General features: G+C 37.8%; 1 protein-coding gene across 4 annotated transcripts in view; it reads left to right on the top strand.

The window, feature by feature from the left end:
• Positions 1-17,984, top strand: part of ARL14EPL (ADP ribosylation factor like GTPase 14 effector protein like) — a 26,641-nt gene extending 8,657 nt beyond the window's left edge. For 2 of the 4 annotated variants that reach the window (XM_032156609.2, XM_058440591.1), the window contains 3 exons: positions 10,265-10,369; positions 12,291-12,430; positions 17,222-17,984. In XM_032156609.2, coding sequence (XP_032012500.1) covers positions 10,274-10,369; positions 12,291-12,430; positions 17,222-17,444 — 459 coding nt within the window. In that variant the 5' untranslated portion in view covers positions 10,265-10,273 and the 3' untranslated portion in view covers positions 17,445-17,984. Of the gene's footprint in view, positions 1-6,523; positions 6,550-8,335; positions 8,357-9,940; positions 10,034-10,264; positions 10,370-12,290; positions 12,431-17,221 lie in introns of those variants that run through there. The other 2 variants (XM_058440593.1, XM_058440592.1) reach the window with 2 other exon arrangements.
• Positions 17,985-21,911: the final 3,927 nt, after the last annotated feature.

Here is a 21,911-nt window from a genome sequence, read left to right as displayed (position 1 = left end):
AAAAAAAAAAAAAAAAAAAAAAGTTTTTATGCTGTGCATCAAAAAACACAATATTTTTTAGAGAGGTTTTAGTTTTATAGAAAAATTGAACAGAAAGCACAGAGAGTTCTCATGTATTCTCTTGTTATCCCCCAAAAGTTTCCCCGATTATTAACGTCACGCATTAGTATGGTACTTTCGTTATAATTCATGAGCCAATATTGACAAAGTTCACAGTTTATATTAAGGTTCGTTCTTTGTGTATTACATCTATTCTATGGCTTTTGGCAAATGTATAATGACATATATCCACTACTGAAGTATCATACAGAATACTTTCACTGCTTTATTATTATTTTTCAATATATAAAAATATATGTATTTATTTACTGGCATATAAGGCATGCCAGTTCTACAAAGAAGTTTTGTGGGAAAACACTGAAGTAGTTTTTATCCTATTTTTTTGTTTTGTTTCTGTTTCTTTGTTTTTTACATTGTTTTAATGATTTTCCAAAATGGAGCTGCTGGAGGTCCTGAAATTGCATAACTCTGCTTACTCTCCTCTCTGTTGACTTTATTTCACTTGCCTGCTAGCCACTCCATTTTTGTCACTGAAATGATACTCATTAGAGTCTATATACACACACAGAAGCTACTGGAGTGCACTTTGCAGTTTAGCCATGTCAGAGTCTAGACGACCCCCACTAGAGGCCTCTGAAATCTGTAGACTTCTCCTACATGAAACTCTTGCTCACAGCAGCTCCAGTCACTTAGAATGTGCTTCTCCCTCCCTCTTTACCTGAGTTTTTCCCTGTGCATTTTTCAAGATTCACCAATTGGCACCTTTTCTAGTGAGTCTTTTTTAAAACAAATTTTTTTTGAGACAGGGTCTCACTCTGTCACCCGAGCTGGAATGCACTGACTCAATCACGGCTCACTGCAGCCTCAACTTCCCAGGCTCAAGAGATCCTCCTGCCTTGGCCTCCTGAGTAGCTGGGATTACAGGCATAAGCCACCACGCTCGGCTAATGTTTTTATTTTTTTGTAAAGTTAGGATGTCTCACCATGTTGTCTGGGCTGGTCTCGAATGTCTGGGTGCAGGCGATCCTCACAACTTGGCCTCCCAATGTGCTGAGATTACAGGTGTGAGCCACAATGTCCGACCAGGAGTCTTTCTTGACACCTTGATTGCCAGGGGCAGCACACTGGTCCCTCCGCCCCCTCTGCCCCTCTCAGCTGCGCAGTGCCTTGAGTACTTGTGATGCACATCTTGTACTTACTTGATTACGTATCTTCTTCTTTTAGACCTTTGAGCACTTTGAAGAAAGGAACTGTGTCTTATTTGCCCTTTTATCACTGGCACATTGTCTGGCTCATTAAGAAGTATTTATTTGAAGGGCAGTGTGGTTAGATAGCCTTGAGTACATTAAGTGATGGAACCACTGGTCTTGGCTCAGGTCTGTAGTATTCTATATCAGTACCATCCACTTCTGGATCCCCATGATGACTCCCACTAGAAAGTGTACCTTTTCAAAAATACAACTCATAACACCTTCACAGTAGAACAGCAGCTTGATAAAACAGTAACCACAGCAAACCAGAAGTAATAGTACCCAGACAATAAGGGCTTTTCTTCTTGGAGTCTTTCAATTAAGGGATTGGAGCAGCCCAGTGAGAGCTTGTTCAGTAAGCGCTAAGAAAGATGCTAACAGCTTCAGGAAGATAAAGCTAGAGAGTTTCCTACTGTAGCTCCTCCCTGGATACTTAAAACTCCCAAAGCCAGTGACTTTTTAATTATTTCATAAGCCACACCCTATATCATATATAATTTATTAAAATTACTTGGCTACAGTAAGAATTTTCTTATAATCCTTCTTCCTTACATGAACGATAGTGTCCTATAAATATTCTTTGTATTCTGCTTTTTAAATTTAACAATATATTTTGGAAATTGTCTTATATAACTCCATAGAGATCTCCCTTACTCTTTTTTCTTTTTTTACAGCTGTGTAGTACTAGATGTACTATGTGCTATGGTACATGTGGATGTACCATAATTTTTTCAACCACTCTCCTGTGTATGGCCATTCGAATATTTCACAGCTATAAACATGCTGCAATGGATAAGCTTATGAGTTGTGTCACTTTTAAGTACAGAGTATATGCCAAATTTATATACAGATAGCTAAAAACTGGTAAAATAAATTTAATTTGGTGCAAAAGTAATTGCGATTTTGCCGTTGAAAGTAATGGCAAAAACTGCAATTACTTTTGCCCCAACCTGATAATATCAGTCATAACTCATAAGCATGAAGGTTTTACTTTCTGAGAACTAACGGGTAAACTAAGGAGTGTTTTAGTATGTGAATCCTTCATTTGAAAAAGGAACCAATTTTACATTACATTCAACTTATTCTCTAAGAAACCTGAGACTATCTGAAGATGAAAAAATATAATTTTATAGCAAAAATCATGTCAGAAGTTCAATAATTTCTGACTTATTTTCTTACTTAAATTAGAAAAATAAAAGGAAGTAATGTTCAGTGCCATGGTGCACTGTTATTTCTTGGCATTTTAATTTTAAAAAAAACCTTTATTTTGGGACTTTTCTTGGTTGGTTACAAAACTTATCTTTTAGAAAATTTTCCTCCATCTAGTTTTAAGAGCATTACTACCTTTGCCCTCGTCCCTTGATGTGTTTGTTGTATTTCAGTGTTACTGCAGTACATTAGCAAAACTCCCTTCTCCTGCTAATTGTCTAAAAGCAAAGTTAAACATTGGGCAAAGAATTTATTTTGTAGGAAGTGATTGACTGTGGAAAAGTCTGGTAGGATTTTTACAAGCTTTGAATTTTATCTATCTGGAACTGGCAAGATGGAACACATTTTTAATTATGCAAAATTTGCTGTGTAATCTCAAAAAGATAGCAGTGGCTTAATACACAAACGTTCAGGTCAAATATATTTATTCTGGAACCATCTTAGGATTTTTGCATCATTGCCAGATGGGTTGCAAGCTGTTGTAATTGAAGATTTTGTTTCCTTTCCTTGTTCTTTGCAGTAAAAGTAATTAGTAATGAAATGGCAGTTTTTACCCTATAATTCACAAGTGAACAGAGCAAGTATTAACCTGCCAGTGAAGTGGGTTTTAATGACTCAGAACATAATATCCAAACCCTGGTGGCAGAGGACAATGTTTAGAGGGTGGTAATTTAGAGATTAGTATATGTCTTACACACTGTTTATAAACATGGTTTAGTTTTCTCTTGGGAAAACAGCTTTTTCTTAAATGGTCTTAACATTTAAGAAAAACATTTTACATATATATGTGTGTGTGTATATATGTGTGTGTATATATATATATATGTAGTGCTATTAGTGCTATTTACACTGAAGTACAAAATAGCAAAGGGGACAATTTCGTTTTAATATTAAACTTTTGAAGTTGAGATATGAGACTAAACAGTAGAGTAAAAACTTAACTCTAGATTAACTGATTGTTGTGAATAGAAGATGGGAGAGAAGGTGAACTCTCATAATCCGATTTCATATGACTTTAGAATAGAGTCATGGTGGAAGAGTGAGTTAACATTTACATCCATCCCCTCCTTCATTTTCTACCTTCTCTAGTCCCAGCCATTATTTTACAGCATTAAGCTGTAGAAGCACCTCTGAGGCCTTCTCATTTTCCCTTGAGGGTTCTATGGTTTCTCAGCAAAACAAAGGAAAGAAGGCAGTACAGTTGTCCTTTCTTTCCAGTATTCTTTCCTTCTTTTTCATCCAACTTAAAGGTATGTGTTCTTTCTCTTTACCACCCTACTAGTTCGTCTTCACGAGGCAACTCACATTAAGAAGCAGGGAGTAATAGAACTGTGAAACTTCATCATTTGAAAGGCCCACTTTTACAAACGATGCATTCTAAACCCGATGCGCTCTGAGGCTAGTAGAGAAGGAAGAGGCAAAACAAGCCACATCACGTAGATTCTGAATATATATTGCTATATTCATGTGTTATACTTAAGAGTGAAAGACAATTGGAGTTCCTTTAATTCAGCGTAAATGAAAATAAAAATAAAAACTAAGAAATGAGGATAATAGGGCCATTGGGATTTGGAAGAAAGAAACTCCACACTTAAATATTTGAGATGAGTGCTTTTGAAGGATGTTTATCCGGAAAATGCTGAATGTATTTACCAGGATAATGCTGAAAATGGCACAGTATTCTGGTCTCATAAAAGAGTTTTCATCCTTTTCCACTCTCCATTGGTGGAGAAGGGTAAACAGACAGGGTTGGTTTTTTACAAACCTTAAAATTGCAAGAAATAATTTGAATGTATAATTCAAGAGATCCATAGTACAAATAAGGTGTAGTAGGGAGGCCCTTTTAGATGCTGATCTGTCAGTAACCCAGACAGGCCCTTTAAGGGAGTTGGTTTTAAAGCGATGCCAGATGATAGCATTCGTGGCATTAGCAATAGCAACTATGTGTTGGCATTGTGTTCCACAGATGATGAAATTCTCTGCTGAGTGCACTTTCAAATTATTTTAAATATACTGTATGTATTTTCACATTGTTTCATATTGAGCCATGGAAGAGTGTGTGTGTGTGTGTGTGTGTGTGTGTGTGTGTGTGTAGGTGTAGGAAAATACAACTACAAAAGTATCACTAGGAATCTGTGGATATTGTAGATAAAGTTGCTTCTAGAGCATTAACATTGGTTATCTAACAACACTCTCAAAGGCTTAAATCAAAGTTGCTTTTAATTCTAAGGACAAATGGCAGTGAAGATTTTTTAGAGGTTATTGTCTTGTGGTTTTGAAAATAGCTGAAACAGCTTGGAGAGGGCAGCAAGGGAATGACTTCATTGACCACCTGCACAGGCATCCTTTCTCTCTACCAGATATGCCCCTGGATTGACTCACCTGTCAATTATCTCAGCGACCCATAAATTTAGCAAGTATAGGAACTCAGACTAGAGACAGAATGAGATTAAAATAGCTTGACTCTCTTGTCTTGTATATGTGTCTGTGTATCTTTCACTTCCAAATATATTCGAAGAGATATCTTACAGATAGTGTCCCTGAATAAGTGGCATTATCTGCTATGAGTAAAAACAGAGACCAACTTTTATGCTAGAATTTAAATGGAACGTTTCTTGCTTTGATAATTTGCTAGTGTCCATAGGGGTAATGATGGAAAAATACTCATTCTACCCCATGCAAGACACAATCAACTGATGTAATTTCAATTCTACCTGCCACAGCATCCTAAACATAAATGGAAGTGATAAACGTATGAGTCATTTTGTCTGGAGTGCCCCTCAATGACCTGTGCCTCAGAGTGAGTGTGAAAATAGAGGTATGGACCTGGTGCCATTCCCTCAAGGGATGTGGTTCCTGAGGCCTCCACACCTTGCCAGGGTGTGGTATTCTGAGGCTTAAAAATAAACATCATATATCCATCAAGGGTAATTCAGCCATCATGGCTCCTATGTATAAGCCAGCTGCTTCATCTGATGCTGACCCTAAGGAATAATCTGTTCCAGTGCTAAAGAAATGCCTGGCTGTAGTGGGTTATTTCAATGTAGCATTTTCTGAAGGGATTTTCAAGGGTAATTTCATCTGTATATGACTGCTGTTGACTTAACTGTGTCCTCTCCAAATTCATAATTGAAGTCCGAATTCCAGTATAACTATGTTTAGAGATAGGGCCTTTGGGAGGTAATTAAGTTTAAATGAGGTCCTAGGGCGTGGGCCTAATCTGATAGAATTGCTGGTCTTGTAAGAGGAAAACAGCCTCTCTTTCTCTGTGTGCATACGAAGAAAAGGCCCTGTGAGGACTTAGCAAGAAGCAGGCAGCCTGCAAGCCAGAAAGAACCTGACCAAAAGCTGACTCAGCTGGCACCTTGATCTTGGACATCCCAGCCTCTAGAGCTATGAGAAATAAATGTCTGTTGTTTAAGCCACTCAGTCTGTGATATTTTGTTATAGCAGCTGGAGAAGTCTAATATAGTGACTTTCTTCAGAATCCAATCCTGAAGTCAGACGTGGCTCATGTGCCCTAAACAGGAGGCTTTTCTTTCCTAGCATACCCTTTGAGAGTTGTGTTACTGAAGAAGAGCTGAAGGAGGAAAACTTGAGATTATTTAAAGTACATCCTTTCCTATTCCTTCCTCAGGCTTCTGTGTAGAGATGGTAATAACCAATAAAATAAATCTTGGAGCAGTGTTTTATCCTTAAAGGGCATAGCATTGGGGGTCGCCTAAATCTGAGATCCAAACCCATGCAGCCTATTAGTATCTTTGTGACTCAAATGATCTTCTGAGCCTTGGTTTTCTCAGCTGTAAAATACAGAAAATTGTACTGCTTAGGTTCAACAAGGTATGGACAGCTGTATAAAACTATGATTTGCCAAAGAATGTATGATCTAATGCTAATAGACCAAGTGGGGAAACCCAGCAAGTCCTGTGTCTCTACATTCTCCCTGGACTCTCTGAGCATGTGTTCCTGCCTTCTGGGTATAAGGCAGGACCCTCTCTGGAATGGGTCTTATGACCCACAGTCAAACAAGGTAGGTCAGATATTGATGATTTCTTTATGGTCAGTTTTTACACAGATAGGGTGGAGGAAAAGTTAGAGTAATATTTTAAGGTTTTATGGCTGGCCTTGGAGAAAAGGGGTGCTGGTTTCTCTAACCCACCTTGGAGAAGAGGAATTCTAGTTTCTATGGCCAGCCTCAGAAGAGAATGGCACTGAGAGATAAGAGGGCAGAAGACAGAGAGAAAGTTTTGCTTCTGAGGCTATTTCTGAAGCCTTCATTTTGAGATATTGCTTTTAAAACCCCAACACTACCCTACATGCTTAATGAAGCAGTTGATTTCTATTCTGACCCGAGCCTGTTTTCTTTCCCCATACTGATACTAAACAGTTGCTCCATCTTCAGATCACACTTTGACTAGCTCTGCTCTAGGAGTCTGATGCTTGGGGGAGCCTCTTCTCTTTGTGTTAGAACACTTTATGGCTCTTTCATAGTCAATATGACACAATGTCAGGACAAATCAATTTATTAACCTGATTTCCCACTTTTTGTATCCCTGTCAAATGCAATAGCTTAGCATGCATATGGCTTCCAGCCTGCTTGAAAATGAGCATCTTGTATAGTTTAAATGATCCTGAGCTGGGAACTGTTGTTTCTCATCACCATCATCAGTGAAGATGGTGGCAGTAGGTTCTCTCTGCCTTTTGGCAGTTCTTAATCTTATTTTTGTGTCACGGATCCCTTTGGCAGACAGTGATATCTACAGACCATTTCTCAGAATGTTATTTTTAATTGTATAAAATAAAACCTGTAAGTTAAGAAAGAAAACCAGTTATACTGAAATACATTTATCAAAATATTATGACAGTAATCTATGTGCCCAATTATTAACACATCAAACAAGATCTGGTAGCATGTCTAAGAGCTACTGTTATCTTGAAGAAGTGATGAACATAAGTAAAACTTTGACATCTATGGCAACTCAAGTGGGATCCCTTGACCAAAGTTACTGGGATCAGGTAACTTTGGTCCAAGTGTGGGTGTGGCAGAAGATGAGCCTATAAAGGTTAGAGACGGCTATGATGAACCTTCACTGATATACCAGAGGGGTGGGATATTATTGGCAGAGAGGAGTCATTGAAGTATTTTAATAGGAATGAAATAAACAGATTCCTGATTTCAGAATATTAACAGGGCTGGAATGTATTAAATGAATTATGATGTCGGGGAGGGGGAGATAACACAATGTTTCTCATTTATGATCAGGTTACGTACTGATAAACCCAAAATATTTTTAAGTAGACAGTCTGTTTTTGGCATATGATATTTTCAATTTACAATGGATTTATTTGGACATAGCCCATGGCAAATCAAGGAGCATGCTTTCACACCATCATAAAGTCAAAAAGTTCTAAGTCAAACCATCTTCAGTCAGGGACCATCTATATGGACAATAGTTTTACTATCAGATGGAAAGACTGCATGGAGAAAATTATACCTACTATTCCTACCCTAGTATTTCCTTTAATAGCCTAATGATCAGGTTCATCAGAGAGCTTATTAATTATGCAGAATACCAGATTCTTTCCTGCAAATGACAACCGCAGTAGGTCTGAGATTCAGAAGAAAATTCGTGATTTTTGAAACAGACCCATATGATTTTTATCTTCTACAAGTTGAAAAACTCTTCAAAGGAAGGTTTGGCTGATCAGGTCTGACATTGCATGTGAGGGTTTCAAGACAAAAACTGATGTAGACTAAGTGTAATTAATTAAATTAAATTAATTAATTTTTCTTTCCTTTTCAACTTTTATTTTAGAATCAGGAAGTACCTGTGCAGGTTTGTTACAGAAGTATATTGCATGATACTGAGGTTTGGATTATGATGGAACTCATTATCTTGGTAAAGAGCTAATTACCCAATAGGTAGCTTTTCAGCCCTTGCCCTCCTTGCCCTTGCCATCTTTTAAATGTGTCCTTTCTTTCATTCATAATATGCTAAGCCAACAAATAGTTTGAAGGACCATAAAAGAGATATAAGTCGGCTATGAGAGGGCAGTAAGAAACTCCAGCAGCGCTATAAAACATCACATGTAAGTCGTTATGGCAGTGTCACTGTATTTTCCAATTAGAAATAATAGTTATTATAAATTACAGTTTTTCACAGCCCTAAGTATTTACTTAACATGCACAAAAAAGTAAATTAAAATTCTCCAAAATAATGGCAGTAGAAATTATGGCAGCAAATGCAAAGACTGAAAAGTCAAGATAAACAAAATTAAATTCACCATTGAGGCTTTAATGTGTTTATTTTGTATATATATATGTATCTGCTTATGATTTCTATTTATGAATATATGCATTTTAAAATAGCTGTTATTTACTTTTCCTGAGAACCATTGTTTAAATTTTATAAGGAGAAAGAAAAAGGTGATTTTTTTAAAAATGTGAATATTTTATTTCTTTCAAGTTTTATTTTAGACACAGGGAGTACATATGCAGGTTTGTTAAGGGGGATAATGCACTTAGGTAATGAGCATCATACCCAACAGGTAGTTTTTCAACCCATTTCCCCTCACCCTAGTAGCTCCCAGTGTCTATTGTTGCCATCTTTCTGTCCATGTGTAGCCAGCGTTTAGTTCCCACATAAGTAAGAACAAGCAGTATTTGATTTTCTTTTTCTGTGTTAGTTCACTTCAGATAATGGCTTCCAGCTGCATCCACGTTGCTGCAAAAGAGATGATTTAGTTCTTTTTATGACTGCATAGTATTCCATCGTGCATACTTATACACTATTGGTGAGAATGTAAATTAGTCCAGCCACTGTCGAGAGCAGTTTGGAGATTTCCCACTGACAGAATTGGAATTTCCAGTTGGTCAGCAGAGAAGTGATGCTAAATGAGTCAAGCCAACATGATAATGCCTAAGTCTTAAGTTCCTTTGGTAGAAATGGCACCCTGTAGTCAGCACTGGTAGTTGATGATAGTCCGGGAAAACAGCAGGGCCTATGGAAGCCTCCTCTGGAGACTGGTCCTTTCTGATAGAACATTGCAGACCAGCCCCGGACTGTCACTCATGATTACCATCTTGTATGGGCCCCATCTCTCTCTCTCTCTCTCTCTCACACACACACACACACACACACACACACACACACGCACCCTGTATATATACTACTGAAGTAATTTAGAAGAAGTAAGTTACAGGTATTTTAGCAGTGGGGTTTTATGAAAACCTGATTACCATTTAGCACAAGCTGCATTAGAAATTTATCAGAAAAGTTGAATGAGGAGGTCAAGGCTTTGGGGAGTCACTGTGGGAATGATATATGAAGAGGTGTCAGCTGAAACCATGGGAGTGGATGAGCTTTTCACAACATTACTGTGTATGTATGGCATTAACATATCATACTTTTTCTTTCAAGAGTGTGCGTAAAGAAGGAAGAACAGAGTTCTAAAAACTCAGAGTCTTCTTAATCCTGCTTAAGAGAGGTTTATGATGCTAAGGACTGTCAAAGGTACTATTGATTTTCTCCTGGAACCCCTGGCACAGGAGAGCCTCAGTAGAGTGGTCTGGGGGAGTCAGATGCAAGGTTTAACAGTGAGTGGGAGAAAAGGTGCTGGGAGCACAGATACGTCTGGCTTTGAAAAAAGCGAGATGTGGAGGGAGAGGAGAAAAGAATCACCAGATAAAGTTACTGGAGATAGATGATATTAATTTGTTTTACTTTTTCCAATTACTTTTTTAGTGATCAGAGATGAATGAGCAATCAGAGAAAAACAATTCCATTCAAGAGAGACACACAGATCATAGTTTTCCTGAGAAGAACTGTCAAATTGGACAGAAACAACTGGTATGGCACACAGATTTTATGATTCCATGCTACTGGGGAGTGCCCCCTCGAGGATCTCTGAGATGCCCATGGATGTGGGTGGGAAGGTGGGCCCAGGCAGGACCTCACAGGGAGGAGCTCTGCCGCCCAGGCTGATAGAGCTTTCCCTCCGCCCCACTGCTCACTGCGGGCTGCTCTCGCCTCAACTTTCTCTTCTCCACCTCCTGTGTACCCTGATTTTTAGCCCAGTGTTCTGTACAATAAAATTCTGCTTTTTGTGGAGAATATATACAAATGTTTTTATTTAATGAACCTTTGTTATTATTATGTCATGTTATGGCTCTAAAACTGTATATATTAACTCATCTAATCCTTATCACATCAATATTATTGTTAACTCCATTTTACAAAGAGAGAAACTGGGGCCTAGAGACGTAGGAATTTGCTCAAGGCCCACCACTAGTACGTGGCAGAGCCAAGGCTTGAGCACAGGCAGGTGACCCTGGGTCTCTGTTGTTAACCTCTTGCTGTGCTACTTAGAATAGTAATCGATGGTACTAAGTTGTATATATATGTCATAACCATACCTAATGCAGAACAGTTTAAGGTTAAGTTTATGAAACAAACCCATATACACCAAGATGAAATTTAAAAGAAACATTAAATTATTTTAGACTTACTAGACTCTTATTAAACTAAATACACTGCAGAAAAGCCCATGATATTCTGTTACTAATTTGTTACATTGAAATTCCTACATTGAAAGGTTCCCTTTTGTTTCCAGGTGGAGTATTTCATGTATATGTCAGCCTATATGTTTTGTGCTTCTAGATTATTTTCTTCTACATTCCTTCAAAAGAGCATTTTCTTCCCTCATGACATGTGCTACATGTTCACAATAAGTTATCAGTACAATATTCGATTGAAGCATTTTATTGTCTTCCAGCTCAGGCCCCATTTAATTTCTAAGTGTCTTTCAGCTCAGGCCCCATCTAATTTCTAATTACAGTGGCTGACACTTGTAATCCCAGCACTTTGGGAGCCCAAGGCAGATGGTGGATCTCTTGAGCCCAGGAATTCAAGGCCAGCCTGGGCAACATGGTGAAACCCCATCTCTGCTGTATATGTACACAACAATTAGCCGAGCATGGTGGTGCGTGCCTGTAGTCCCACCTACATGGGAGGCTGAGGTGGGAGGATCACTTGAGCCCTGGGGATTGGGCTGCAGTGAACCATGATAATGCCGTAGCACTCCAGCCTGGGTGACAGAGCGAGACCCTATCTCAAAACAAATTAAAAAAGAAAGGAAAATAAAACCTACAGAGACTTTTGAAAATGTCCCCCTATGCCCTAGAAAGTTATCCTAGCAATATTTCTCTTGTTCCAATCTGGCTTTGACTGAAAGTCAATCCTTCAGGTGGCTGAGTTCTGAATTGGAGCCCCCTGTAGAGGCCAGTCCCGGGTAGGGAGTAGCTCCGAAATGCATCCCAGGGCACTGAAGGGGAGTGCTGGATCTACTTTGGGTTCTCACTGCGGTTTGAGACACTACATGGGCTTCTTTAGCTAACAGCCGAGGAAGGGCCTCTACTCCTTTGTCCTTACCCACATCAAATGCTAATTCTGATGTGCATCCCCATCAAATCTGGAAAGCTGAGTGGCGTTTTGCAGTTTTAAAAGGAATTCTTCTATTCCCCTTGATTGTTTTTTACATTTTTATTTTATGAGTGTTATACTATTTCTTTATTCAGAAAGAATGGCCCCACTTGAAAAAATTTACACCATCTTTTGAAACTTTATTGGATTAAACCATTTATTTCTTTGTGTAAAACATATATACTTTCATGCCATTGTGGTGAAAGTTACTGAAAGTTCATTTTGGGGAAATGTAAAACAGATAAAACTATCTGGTTCTTACTACTAATACATTTTATTTGTTTAATAGCAACAAATAGAGCGGCAGTTAAAATGCTTGGCATTTCAAAACCCTGGACCACAGGTAGCAGACTTTAATCCTGAAACAAGGCAGCAGAAAAAGAAAGCCCGGATGTCAAAGATGAATGAATATTTTTCTACAAAATACAAGTAAGATTCTGACGTATTATATTTGATCTATGGGATTATGAAATGCATGAATTCTTCTTGACAAAGCAATTAAAGATTCCCTCTTTTTATTATTTATTATTTTAAAATATCTCTTCTAAAATATAATAGTACCCATGTGTCTGGACGTTAGCAAACTTAAGAAACAGAAAAATATTCTATAATCTCGAATTAGGAATCAATTTTTTTAAAAGGCTTCAATAGCCCTGTAATAGAGTAATGGCTTTAGTAGGAAAGATGATTTAAAAGTAACAAAAATGTATCATTAGAAGGATAAATAATATAACCATGGAAATGAACTCAGGATATTAAAAGGGCACAGGACTATCATCAAGCACAATGATTGTTAGTGCATCGTAAGTATAAACTAAGTAAACTGGCTGGGCGCGGTGGCTCACACCTGTAATTCCAGCACTTTGGGAGGCCAAAGTGGGTGGATCACTAGGTCAGGAGATCGAGACCATCCTGGCTAACACGGTGAAACCCCGTCTCTACTAAAAATACAAAAAATTAGCTGGGCATGGTGGCACACGCCTCTAGTCCCAGCTACTTGGGAGGCTGAGGCAGGTGAATCGCTTGAACCCAGGAGGCAGAGCTTGCAGTGAGTCGAAACCATGCCACTGCACTCCAGCCTGGGCGACAGAGCAAGACTCCATCTCAAAAAAAAAAGAAAAACAAATAAATAAAATAAAATAAATAAAGTAAGCAAACTATAAAGGAAAATGATAAATTTGACTATATTAAAATTAATATGCCCATTAAAAACTCCATAAAAACAGTGAAAGACACACCATAAAGTAGAAGTTATTAATAATTTAAAAAATCAGCATCCAAAATATATGAAGAATCTTACAAGTCAATAAGAAAAGTATAAATATCCTAATAGAAAAATTAATAAAATGATAAACAGACATTTCGTAAAGGAAACAACAAATAAACATTCAGAATACCGAACCTCATCAGCACATACAGAGAAGTGCCATACTCCCCAGGGATTCAAAATTTAGTCTGTTGACATCAGAGCTGATGAAGCTATGAGATATGAATTAAGTGTAAAAAGGTACAACCACTATTTAAAAACAGCTCGGTGTTACCTATGTGCCTTATGACCTAACATCTTCACTCCTGAGTATATATTAATATCTTGGAAAAAGTCTAATACATGTATAGGGAGATATGTTTAAGAAGTTTCATGGCATCACTGAAATAGCAAAGGAAATAAACTGTTAATAATCCAAATGTCCATCAACAATGGAAAAGACCAATAACTTTTGGTATATTTATACAGTGGAATACATATAGAAGTGAAAATATTTGAACAGCTACATGTACCATCATGGAAGAATCTCAACTCATGATCAGACTAACAAAGCAAATTACAAAAGGAAAATCACAATATGTTTAGGGATACCTACATATGTGTCATAACTAAGAGCAAAACAAGGAAGTGACTTTATATATATATATATATATAATTTTTTTATTATACTTTAAGTTCTAGGATACATGTGCACAACGTGCAGGTTTGCTGCATATGTATACAAGTGCCATGTTGGTGTTCTGCACCCATTAACTCGTCATTTACATTAGGTATATCTCCTAATGCTATCCCTCCCCACTCCCCCAGCTCCACAACAGGCCCCGGTGTGTGATGTTCCCCTTCCTGTGTCCAAGTGTTCTCATTGTTCATTTCCCATCTATGAGTGAGAATATGTGGTGTTTGGTTTTTTGTCCTTGCGATAGTTTGCTGAGAATGATGGTTTCTAGCTTGATCCATGTCCCTACAAAGGACGGCTGCATATATTCATGGTGTATATGTCAACATTTTCTTAACATATCATTGTTGAACATTAGTTGGTTCAATCTTCTTCTATTGTATATCCACAAAAAATATGTGTGTCAATTTATATTCCTTTGGGTATATAGCCAGTAATGAGATGGCTGGGTCAAATGGTATTTCTAGTTCTCGATCCCGGAGGAATCACTACACTGTCTTCCACAATGGTTGAACTAGTTTACACTCCCACCAACAGTGTAAAAGTGTTCCTGTTTCTCCACATCCTCCCCAGCAGCTGTTGTTTCCTGGCTTTTTAATGATCGCCATTCTAACTGGTGTGAGATGATATCTCATTGCGGTTTTGATTTGCATTTCTCTGATGGCCAGTGATAATGAGCATTTTTTCATGTGTCTGTTGGCTGCATAAATGTCTTCTTTTGAGAAGTGTCAGTTCCTATCCTTTGCCCACTTTTTGATGGGGTTGTTTGTTTTTTTCTCGTAAATTTGTTTGAGTTCTTTGTAGATTCTGGATATTAGCCCTTTGTCAGATGAGCAGATTGCAAAAATTTTCTCCCATTGTGTAGGTTGCCTGTTCACTCTGATGGTAGTTTCTTTTGCTGTGCAGAAGCTCTTTAGTTTAATTAGATCCCATTTGTCAATTTTGGCTTTTGTTGCCATTGCTTTTGGTGTTTTAGACATGAAGTTCTTGCCCATGCCTATGTCCTGAATGGTATTGCCTAGGTTTTCTTCTAGGGTTTTTATGGTTTTAGGTCTAACATTTAAGTCTTTAATCCATCTTGAATTAATTTTTGTATAAGGTGTAAGGAAGGGATCCAGTTTCAGCTTTCTACATATGGCTAGCCAGTTTTCCCAGCACCATTTGTTAAATAGGGAATCCTCCCTGACTCATTTTATGAGGGCAGTATCATCCTGATATCAAAGCCTGGCAGAGACACAACCAAAAAAGAGAATTTTAGACCAATATCCCTGATGAACATTGATGCAAAAATCCTCAATAAAATACTGGCAAACCGAATCCTGCAGCATATCAAAAAGTTTATCCACCATGATCAAGTGGGCTTCATCCCTGGGATGCAAGGCTGGTTCAACATATGCAAATCAATAAACGTAATCCAGCATATAAACAGAACCAAAGACAAAAACCACATGATTATCTCCATTGATGCAGAAAAGGCCTTTGGAAGTGACTTTTATAACATCAAGGTACAGTTCCTTTTTGAGGGGAGGGTAGAGGTATGCAATGGGTGGGGATTGAAGAGGACTTCACAGCTTTAACACTCTTGTTAAGCTGGACAGTGGGCACGCAGAAGTTTGTTTTATTCTTCTTTATCTATGCGTATAGTGTATATATTTTTCATGCCTTGATGTGTATAAGTCAGGATTTTACCAAAAACAAAAAAAAAAAGCATCAAATGGGCAGGAAACCATAAAACCTTACCAACACAGGAGAATATTTGAGTTAAGGCAAAGGGAGGACAGAATCTGACCTGTGCTATAGGTTGATTTCGGGACCATCTACTCCATCATTCTTATAATAGATTTAAAATATCCTTTTCTGCTAAATTTCCTGGGGCTGCTTAGGAAGAGTTTCATTCTACAAATAAAGCACTTCAAATGTGAATTTTCATTAGAAGGCATTCTTGCTAAAGCGTGATCATCAGGCAGCAAGTACACATAATGACTAATCCTTTCCCTTCCCTGCATTCTTAGGAAAAGGAACAGTATGGAACGATATTACTTATCTGAACAGAAGGAGAGGAGATATTGTGCCTGCTTAGGGACAAAGGGTGCAGGAGTATTATACGTAATTTTGCCATACTAGCTTAGGACCACCAGCCTTTTGGACTTCAGTGGTAACAACGGCTATAAGTTGTACAGAGGTATTTTTTGTTATTCTCAGGTTTTGAAGCAACTCAGTTTTTTTTTTGGTTTGTTTTTTTTTGTTTTTTTTTTGAGACAGAGTCTCGCTCTGTCGCCCAGGCTGGAGTGCAGTGGCACAATTTCGGCTCACTGCAAGCTCCACCTCCCGGGTTCACGCCATTCTCCTGCCTCAGCCTCTCTGAGTAGCTGGGACTACAGGCGCCCGCCACCACGCCCGGCTAATTTTTTGTATTTTTAGTAGAGACGGGGTTTCACCGTGGTCTCGATCTCCTGACCTCGTGATCCGCCCGCCTCGGCCTCCCAAAGTGCTGGGATTGCAAGCGTGAGCCACCGCGCCCGGCGAAGCAACTCAGTTTTGAAGGATTTGTTTCAAAATGGTTGGGTTTGAGAAGGTGGTAGGATTCCTGTGAAAGTCCTTTGTCCCTGGCCATGTTGTAGAGGCTGACAGAGACAGTCTGGACTCTGAGCTATCCTCTGGGACAGAGCATCTCACCTTCACTCAGAGCTTACAATGTATGATCCTCCATTCTTGGTCACCTCCTTTCTCCCTCCACACTGGGTAAAAAGCAGAATTGGAAAGGAACAGAAGAAATGGCACTTGGAGACTGTTAGCAAAGGTGCTTTTCTTCCTTCAAATGATTATGGTGTAATAACTGACAGTTCTAATTTTAGGTAACAAAAATGTGGTAGTTGCATTTGGCATAGTGCTTTTAAGAAAAAAAAATTTGTTAGGGAAAAAGCCATCAAGAATGATAATATTTTAAAGAAAACTTCAGGGCATTTGTAGGAGGAAGCTTTAGTTAGCTATTCCTCATAATTTTCTTAGGTAGATTGCTGCATTTCCCAGCAATGGTGGAAAAATGAAGTGTTACTCTAGATGACAAGCCTGGCTGCACTGGAAGTTGTTTGATCTCATATTGACTGAATTTCCCATGACGTCACTGCCATGCAATATTCTGGAGCGTTTCTGGTAATCTCTGGAGTTCTGGCTCAGGGTAAAATGGTCATGTGTATGATGTTGATTGTACACTAATTTATTCTCAATGTTGAGGATGATTGCACTGTCATGTTAATGTCATGGTTTTCCTTTGTAGAGTAATAAGGAAGTACGATAAAAGTGGCAGGCTCATCTGTAATGACGCTGACCTGTGTGATTGTCTAGAGAAGAACTGCCTGGGCTGCTTCTATCCATGCCCCAAGTGTAACTCTAACAAATGTGGGCCTGAGTGTCGCTGCAACCGACGGTGGGTTTACGATGCCATCGTCACTGAGTCTGGAGAGGTCATCAGCACGTTGCCATTTAATGTTCCTGACTAGGTGCTCTTGCATATGGCCTGATTTGTTTCTTCTTCTTACACATTTAAGTCGACTTGTTTCTCTTGGGTGAATTTTAGGGCTTGGGGGAAATATTGAAAAAACATACTGAAGACTCATGTTCTGTCAAGCTGCAGAACAATGTAGAATCGGCAATAATTCTGTAACCTTCTTAACTGTGTCAACAATTTTCAAGTTCCTTAACATGCAACCAAAGAATGTAACAATGGAGGGATCAGCATTTTTCGTCAGCACTCTCATCTCTACTCTGCCTTCAAATTAAAACTCTCTTCCCTCTTTGCTGATATCTGAGAAAATGTAGCTTTAAGATTTTCAAGACTCTGTAGCTGAGAGCTTTTCTTACATAGAACATAGAATCTTAAATTTATAATATCTAGTTATCCTTAGAATCTTATACATCACTAGCTGTAAATCAGAATTGCCATTTGGATTAAAAAAAAACTGTGACTTTGCACTGTATACTCGTAGCCTCATTTTTTTATTGTTCATGTTTTAATAACATTGAAATGAAATTTAATAATACTTGGTAGTATTTTTAATCATTAAAATTTGTATTGCACTTGTAAAATTGAGAAGTTAGGAATTTAATATCCTAAAAGCCAGGAGTTTGCATATTTTTGATTTCCAGAAGCAGTATTTCAGGATTTTTTTTTATAGAGAGGAAACAAGTTATACAAAAATGATTTTCTGCATGTTTGCTAATTGAGTGTGTTGATAAGCAATTGACTAGATAAATGATGTGGTCTTTTCAATTGTGATACATTATCAGAGCTATAAAAAATTGAATTCAGCTTTCTTTGAATTCATTTTTTTATGACACTCTTTTTTTTAACCCAAAGTCAGTGGTTCTCATTCATGAGAATTGCCTGGAGGACTTGTCAAAACATAGATTTTTGTGGCCCCACACTCAGAATCTGGGACAGGGCTCAACCATTTGTTCCACGTTCCCGGGTGATGTTGATGCTGCTGATGTGGGGACCACACTTTGAGAACCACTTCTCTAAATTATTTTGGATACATAATGTAAGAAAGTATTTAAACCTCATTGACTATGATACTGCTACTGCACAAAGCTGGAAGTATTTAAATAAAGTAATGTAATAAAAATTTAAAAGTAAGTAAGAGCATTTAATTTTTAAAATAAATTTGAAATAGTATAAATAGAGGGTTTTTTTGTTGTTGTTTCTTTTTCTTTTTTTTTAGACGGAGTTTCCCTCTGTCACCCAGGCTGCAGTGCAGTAGCACGATATCGGTTCACCACAACCCCCGCCTGTGTGGCTCAAGCCATTCTCGTGCCTCAGCCTCTCAAGTGGCTGGGATTACAGGCTTGCACCACCACGCCCGGTTAATTTTTGTATTTTTATTAGAGGTGGAGTTTCACCATTTTGGCCAGGCTGGTCTCAAACTCCTGACCTCAAGTGATCAGCCTGCCTCACCTCCCAAAGTGCTGGGATTAGAGATGTGAGCAACCATGACCGGCCTTTTATAAATAGAGTTTTCAGGATTTATTTTTCCTTCATAATCAGTTTTTAACAATCACTTCTGCACAATCTACTTGTGCCAGGGAACGTTTCTGACAATTCTGGATTTGGTGCTTGATGTATGTTTTAGGATTAAAATAAGAAAATCCTAAAAGTAATGGTGTGACTACAGTACACCTGTCCATGGAGCAAGAGAACTTACATTCTTCTGCATCATTCTCCATAGAATTTACTGGGGTTTCCAGATTTCACTTACTTTTGTTGAGCATACACCGTGAACTAAACATTGTGTTAACATGGTAATGAATTGCATTTCCTTTAACCATCACAGCCCAGTAAGGAAGACGTAAAATCAAATTACCCAAATCACATTCTTTGAAATGCTCACCAGGAATGTGCCGCCTGGAAACCAGTAAAAACAAGCAGGGCCTTTTTCAATTTATATCTTGTTTTATTTTTGAGAATAATTATTATTTTGTAATTGGCAGACCAAATGCATTTATTACTTCTTCATTTTAGAATCATACAATCTTAGAGCCAAAAAGAGCCTTGCAGCTCATCCGTATAGTGAATCAGTCGACAAATACTAACAGAGAGGCTGCTCTGTGACAGGCAGCAGGCTAGGTGCAGGGGATCAGGCAGTGAACAAAATCTGCCGGGCTCCTGTCTTCATGGGGTTTATGGACTAAGGCCAAACTCTTTTTGTTTTTTGTTGTTTTTGTACCTTTGCAACTGAGGAGATTTAGACCCAGTAAGATTAAATGACTCAGGTAAGGACACACAGAAGAACTAGCAGCCCTGGTGTTTTGAACACTAAGACTAGGTCAGAGTTCTTTCAGTGATGCCACATATTTCCTACACTGCGCTCATTAAGTGCTTTTAATATAATAAACATTCCTAAGACCCATCCCAAACCTCAGGAATCAGAACCTATAGGAATGAGACCTGGGATTCCATAATTTTAAACAAGCATCGCAGTTAAGTCTCATGATCTGATACATCTGAGAAACACTGCCCTATATCATCAGTTGTCCAACTTTCATGCTAAAAAATAATCCTAGGCAAATTAGCATTAAAGCCTCCTTCCTTTCTGTCTCCTCTTGTCACTCAGTCTTAAGGAATCTGGTTTAAAATGATCTGGCTTAAAAAGTGTGTTGAAAAATTATATTGGTAAATTTTCCAAGTAAGACAAAAAATTAAGTAAAAAACTGCATAATTAAGTAAGCAGACACCTAATACTGCTATTATGGAAGCCTAGTAAAGCATTTGATGAAGTAAACTTTTAGAAATCAGGTTATTTCATCTTGATGTAATGCCATTTCAATGTATTTTTAAAAAGTCTCTTGCAATAAATAATTATTACGAAAATAAATTTATGTGAGTTGTCCGAAACTTATTTTGCAAGTGTCTAATTTTTATTACAAAGTGAATAAAGCTCTTTAGCTATTTGAACTAAATTCAGATTAACAAGGAATGCAGCTGTACTATCTGATTACATTACCCAAGGAAATTGTCTTGTCAGTGTGATAGGACTTTTTTCTGCTTGGCTATCTTTCAATGCTGATAGCATGTCTTCATGAATATGTATAAAATGGAAGGAAAGCTATTTTACAAAAGGGTATTTAAATTAAACCAGTACATACTGAAGGATTTAGACAAATTATCCTGCGCCCATTTATGCAAGGATTTTGGTCTAGAATGCCATATCACGTCAATTTGTGTGACAACTTTGAGTGTAATTTGTAAGAGTTAAAGCATATCTGTACTCTGTCTTAGATAATCCTTCTGTACCTCCCCTTCCAGCTACTCCTATCCAAGACACTACATCTTGGATCCATTGCCGGTATAGACATGGGATGCTAACTTACAGAAAAATCATTTAACCTCTATTTTTATAAAAGTGAACAATGCCATTTTGGATAGTCTGTGGATGTCATAGATGGTAGTTATGTAATGAATGCTTTGGACATTTTTAAACATTTACACATACAAGGCTTCAATGTTTGGCCATACAGGGACATTTATTACTTAAGTCCAGAAGGTGACTTTTACGTGGACAGCTGTACAATGCCAATTATGCCCCCTAGAGTTGTACAGCAAAATGGTCCTGCAGAAAGTTGCCATTTGATGTGCGGATTTTTTTCCAGCATTTATTGACATTTACTATGTGTTAGACATCGTGTGCTTTAGGTTGGTTCATATTATTGTATAAAATACCTTTTAAAAATCCCTATGTGTCCTCTCTCTTCTGTCTACTTTTTCTTTTTTCCTTCATTCTCTCTGATGTCTGCAACAGCAGAAGATAGTTTGAGGTTACTTAGGACAATAGTCCATATGTATGATTTAACATACACAGTTTTTGTACTACTTTTTCCTTTTCAGAACCTATATTTTAATCCTGGACTTAGAATATTCTTTTTAAAGTTCATAGATTCCTAAAATTCTGTATTTTTCTTTACTCTGTGGAAGGGAAATGACTCTCATTACTATTTATGTCTAATAAACAATGTATTACTTAAGATGCATATGCAGTTTGAAAAATGTTTCTTCTGTATTTATAATGTGCAGTTCTAAAAGGTTATTTTTTCCTCAGTATTGTATGGTTGTTTGTATATTCTTTTTAAGTTGGCCAAAGCTTATGTCAGATACAATAAATTCAGCGCGATCAGTGACTGAGTTTAATTGTTTTTCCTTCAATAGTGCATTCAATAGCATAGTGCACTTAATAGATACACTACTTAGTGACCCATTATTCATTTATTCATTCATTTACCAAGCACCTCTTATATCCTAGACACTTTACTAGGTGCTAAGGATACAATGGGTAAGAGACCATGCTCAAACATGGTCTCTGCTCTTATGGACTTTACAGAATAGTCATGGGGGGAGAGAGAGATGGAATAATAATGTCATGACAGAAATGAGTGTGAAAAGAGTAATGGGTGAGAGGAGTTATTAAGGACATCTT

Source organism: Hylobates moloch, unplaced genomic scaffold, assembly GCF_009828535.3.
Source record: "Hylobates moloch isolate HMO894 unplaced genomic scaffold, HMol_V3 SCAFFOLD_6, whole genome shotgun sequence".
NCBI classification, from domain to species: Eukaryota; Metazoa; Chordata; class Mammalia; order Primates; family Hylobatidae; genus Hylobates; species Hylobates moloch.
Note: the sequence above shows the minus strand (reverse complement) of the source record. Positions and strands in the feature narration are given on the sequence as shown.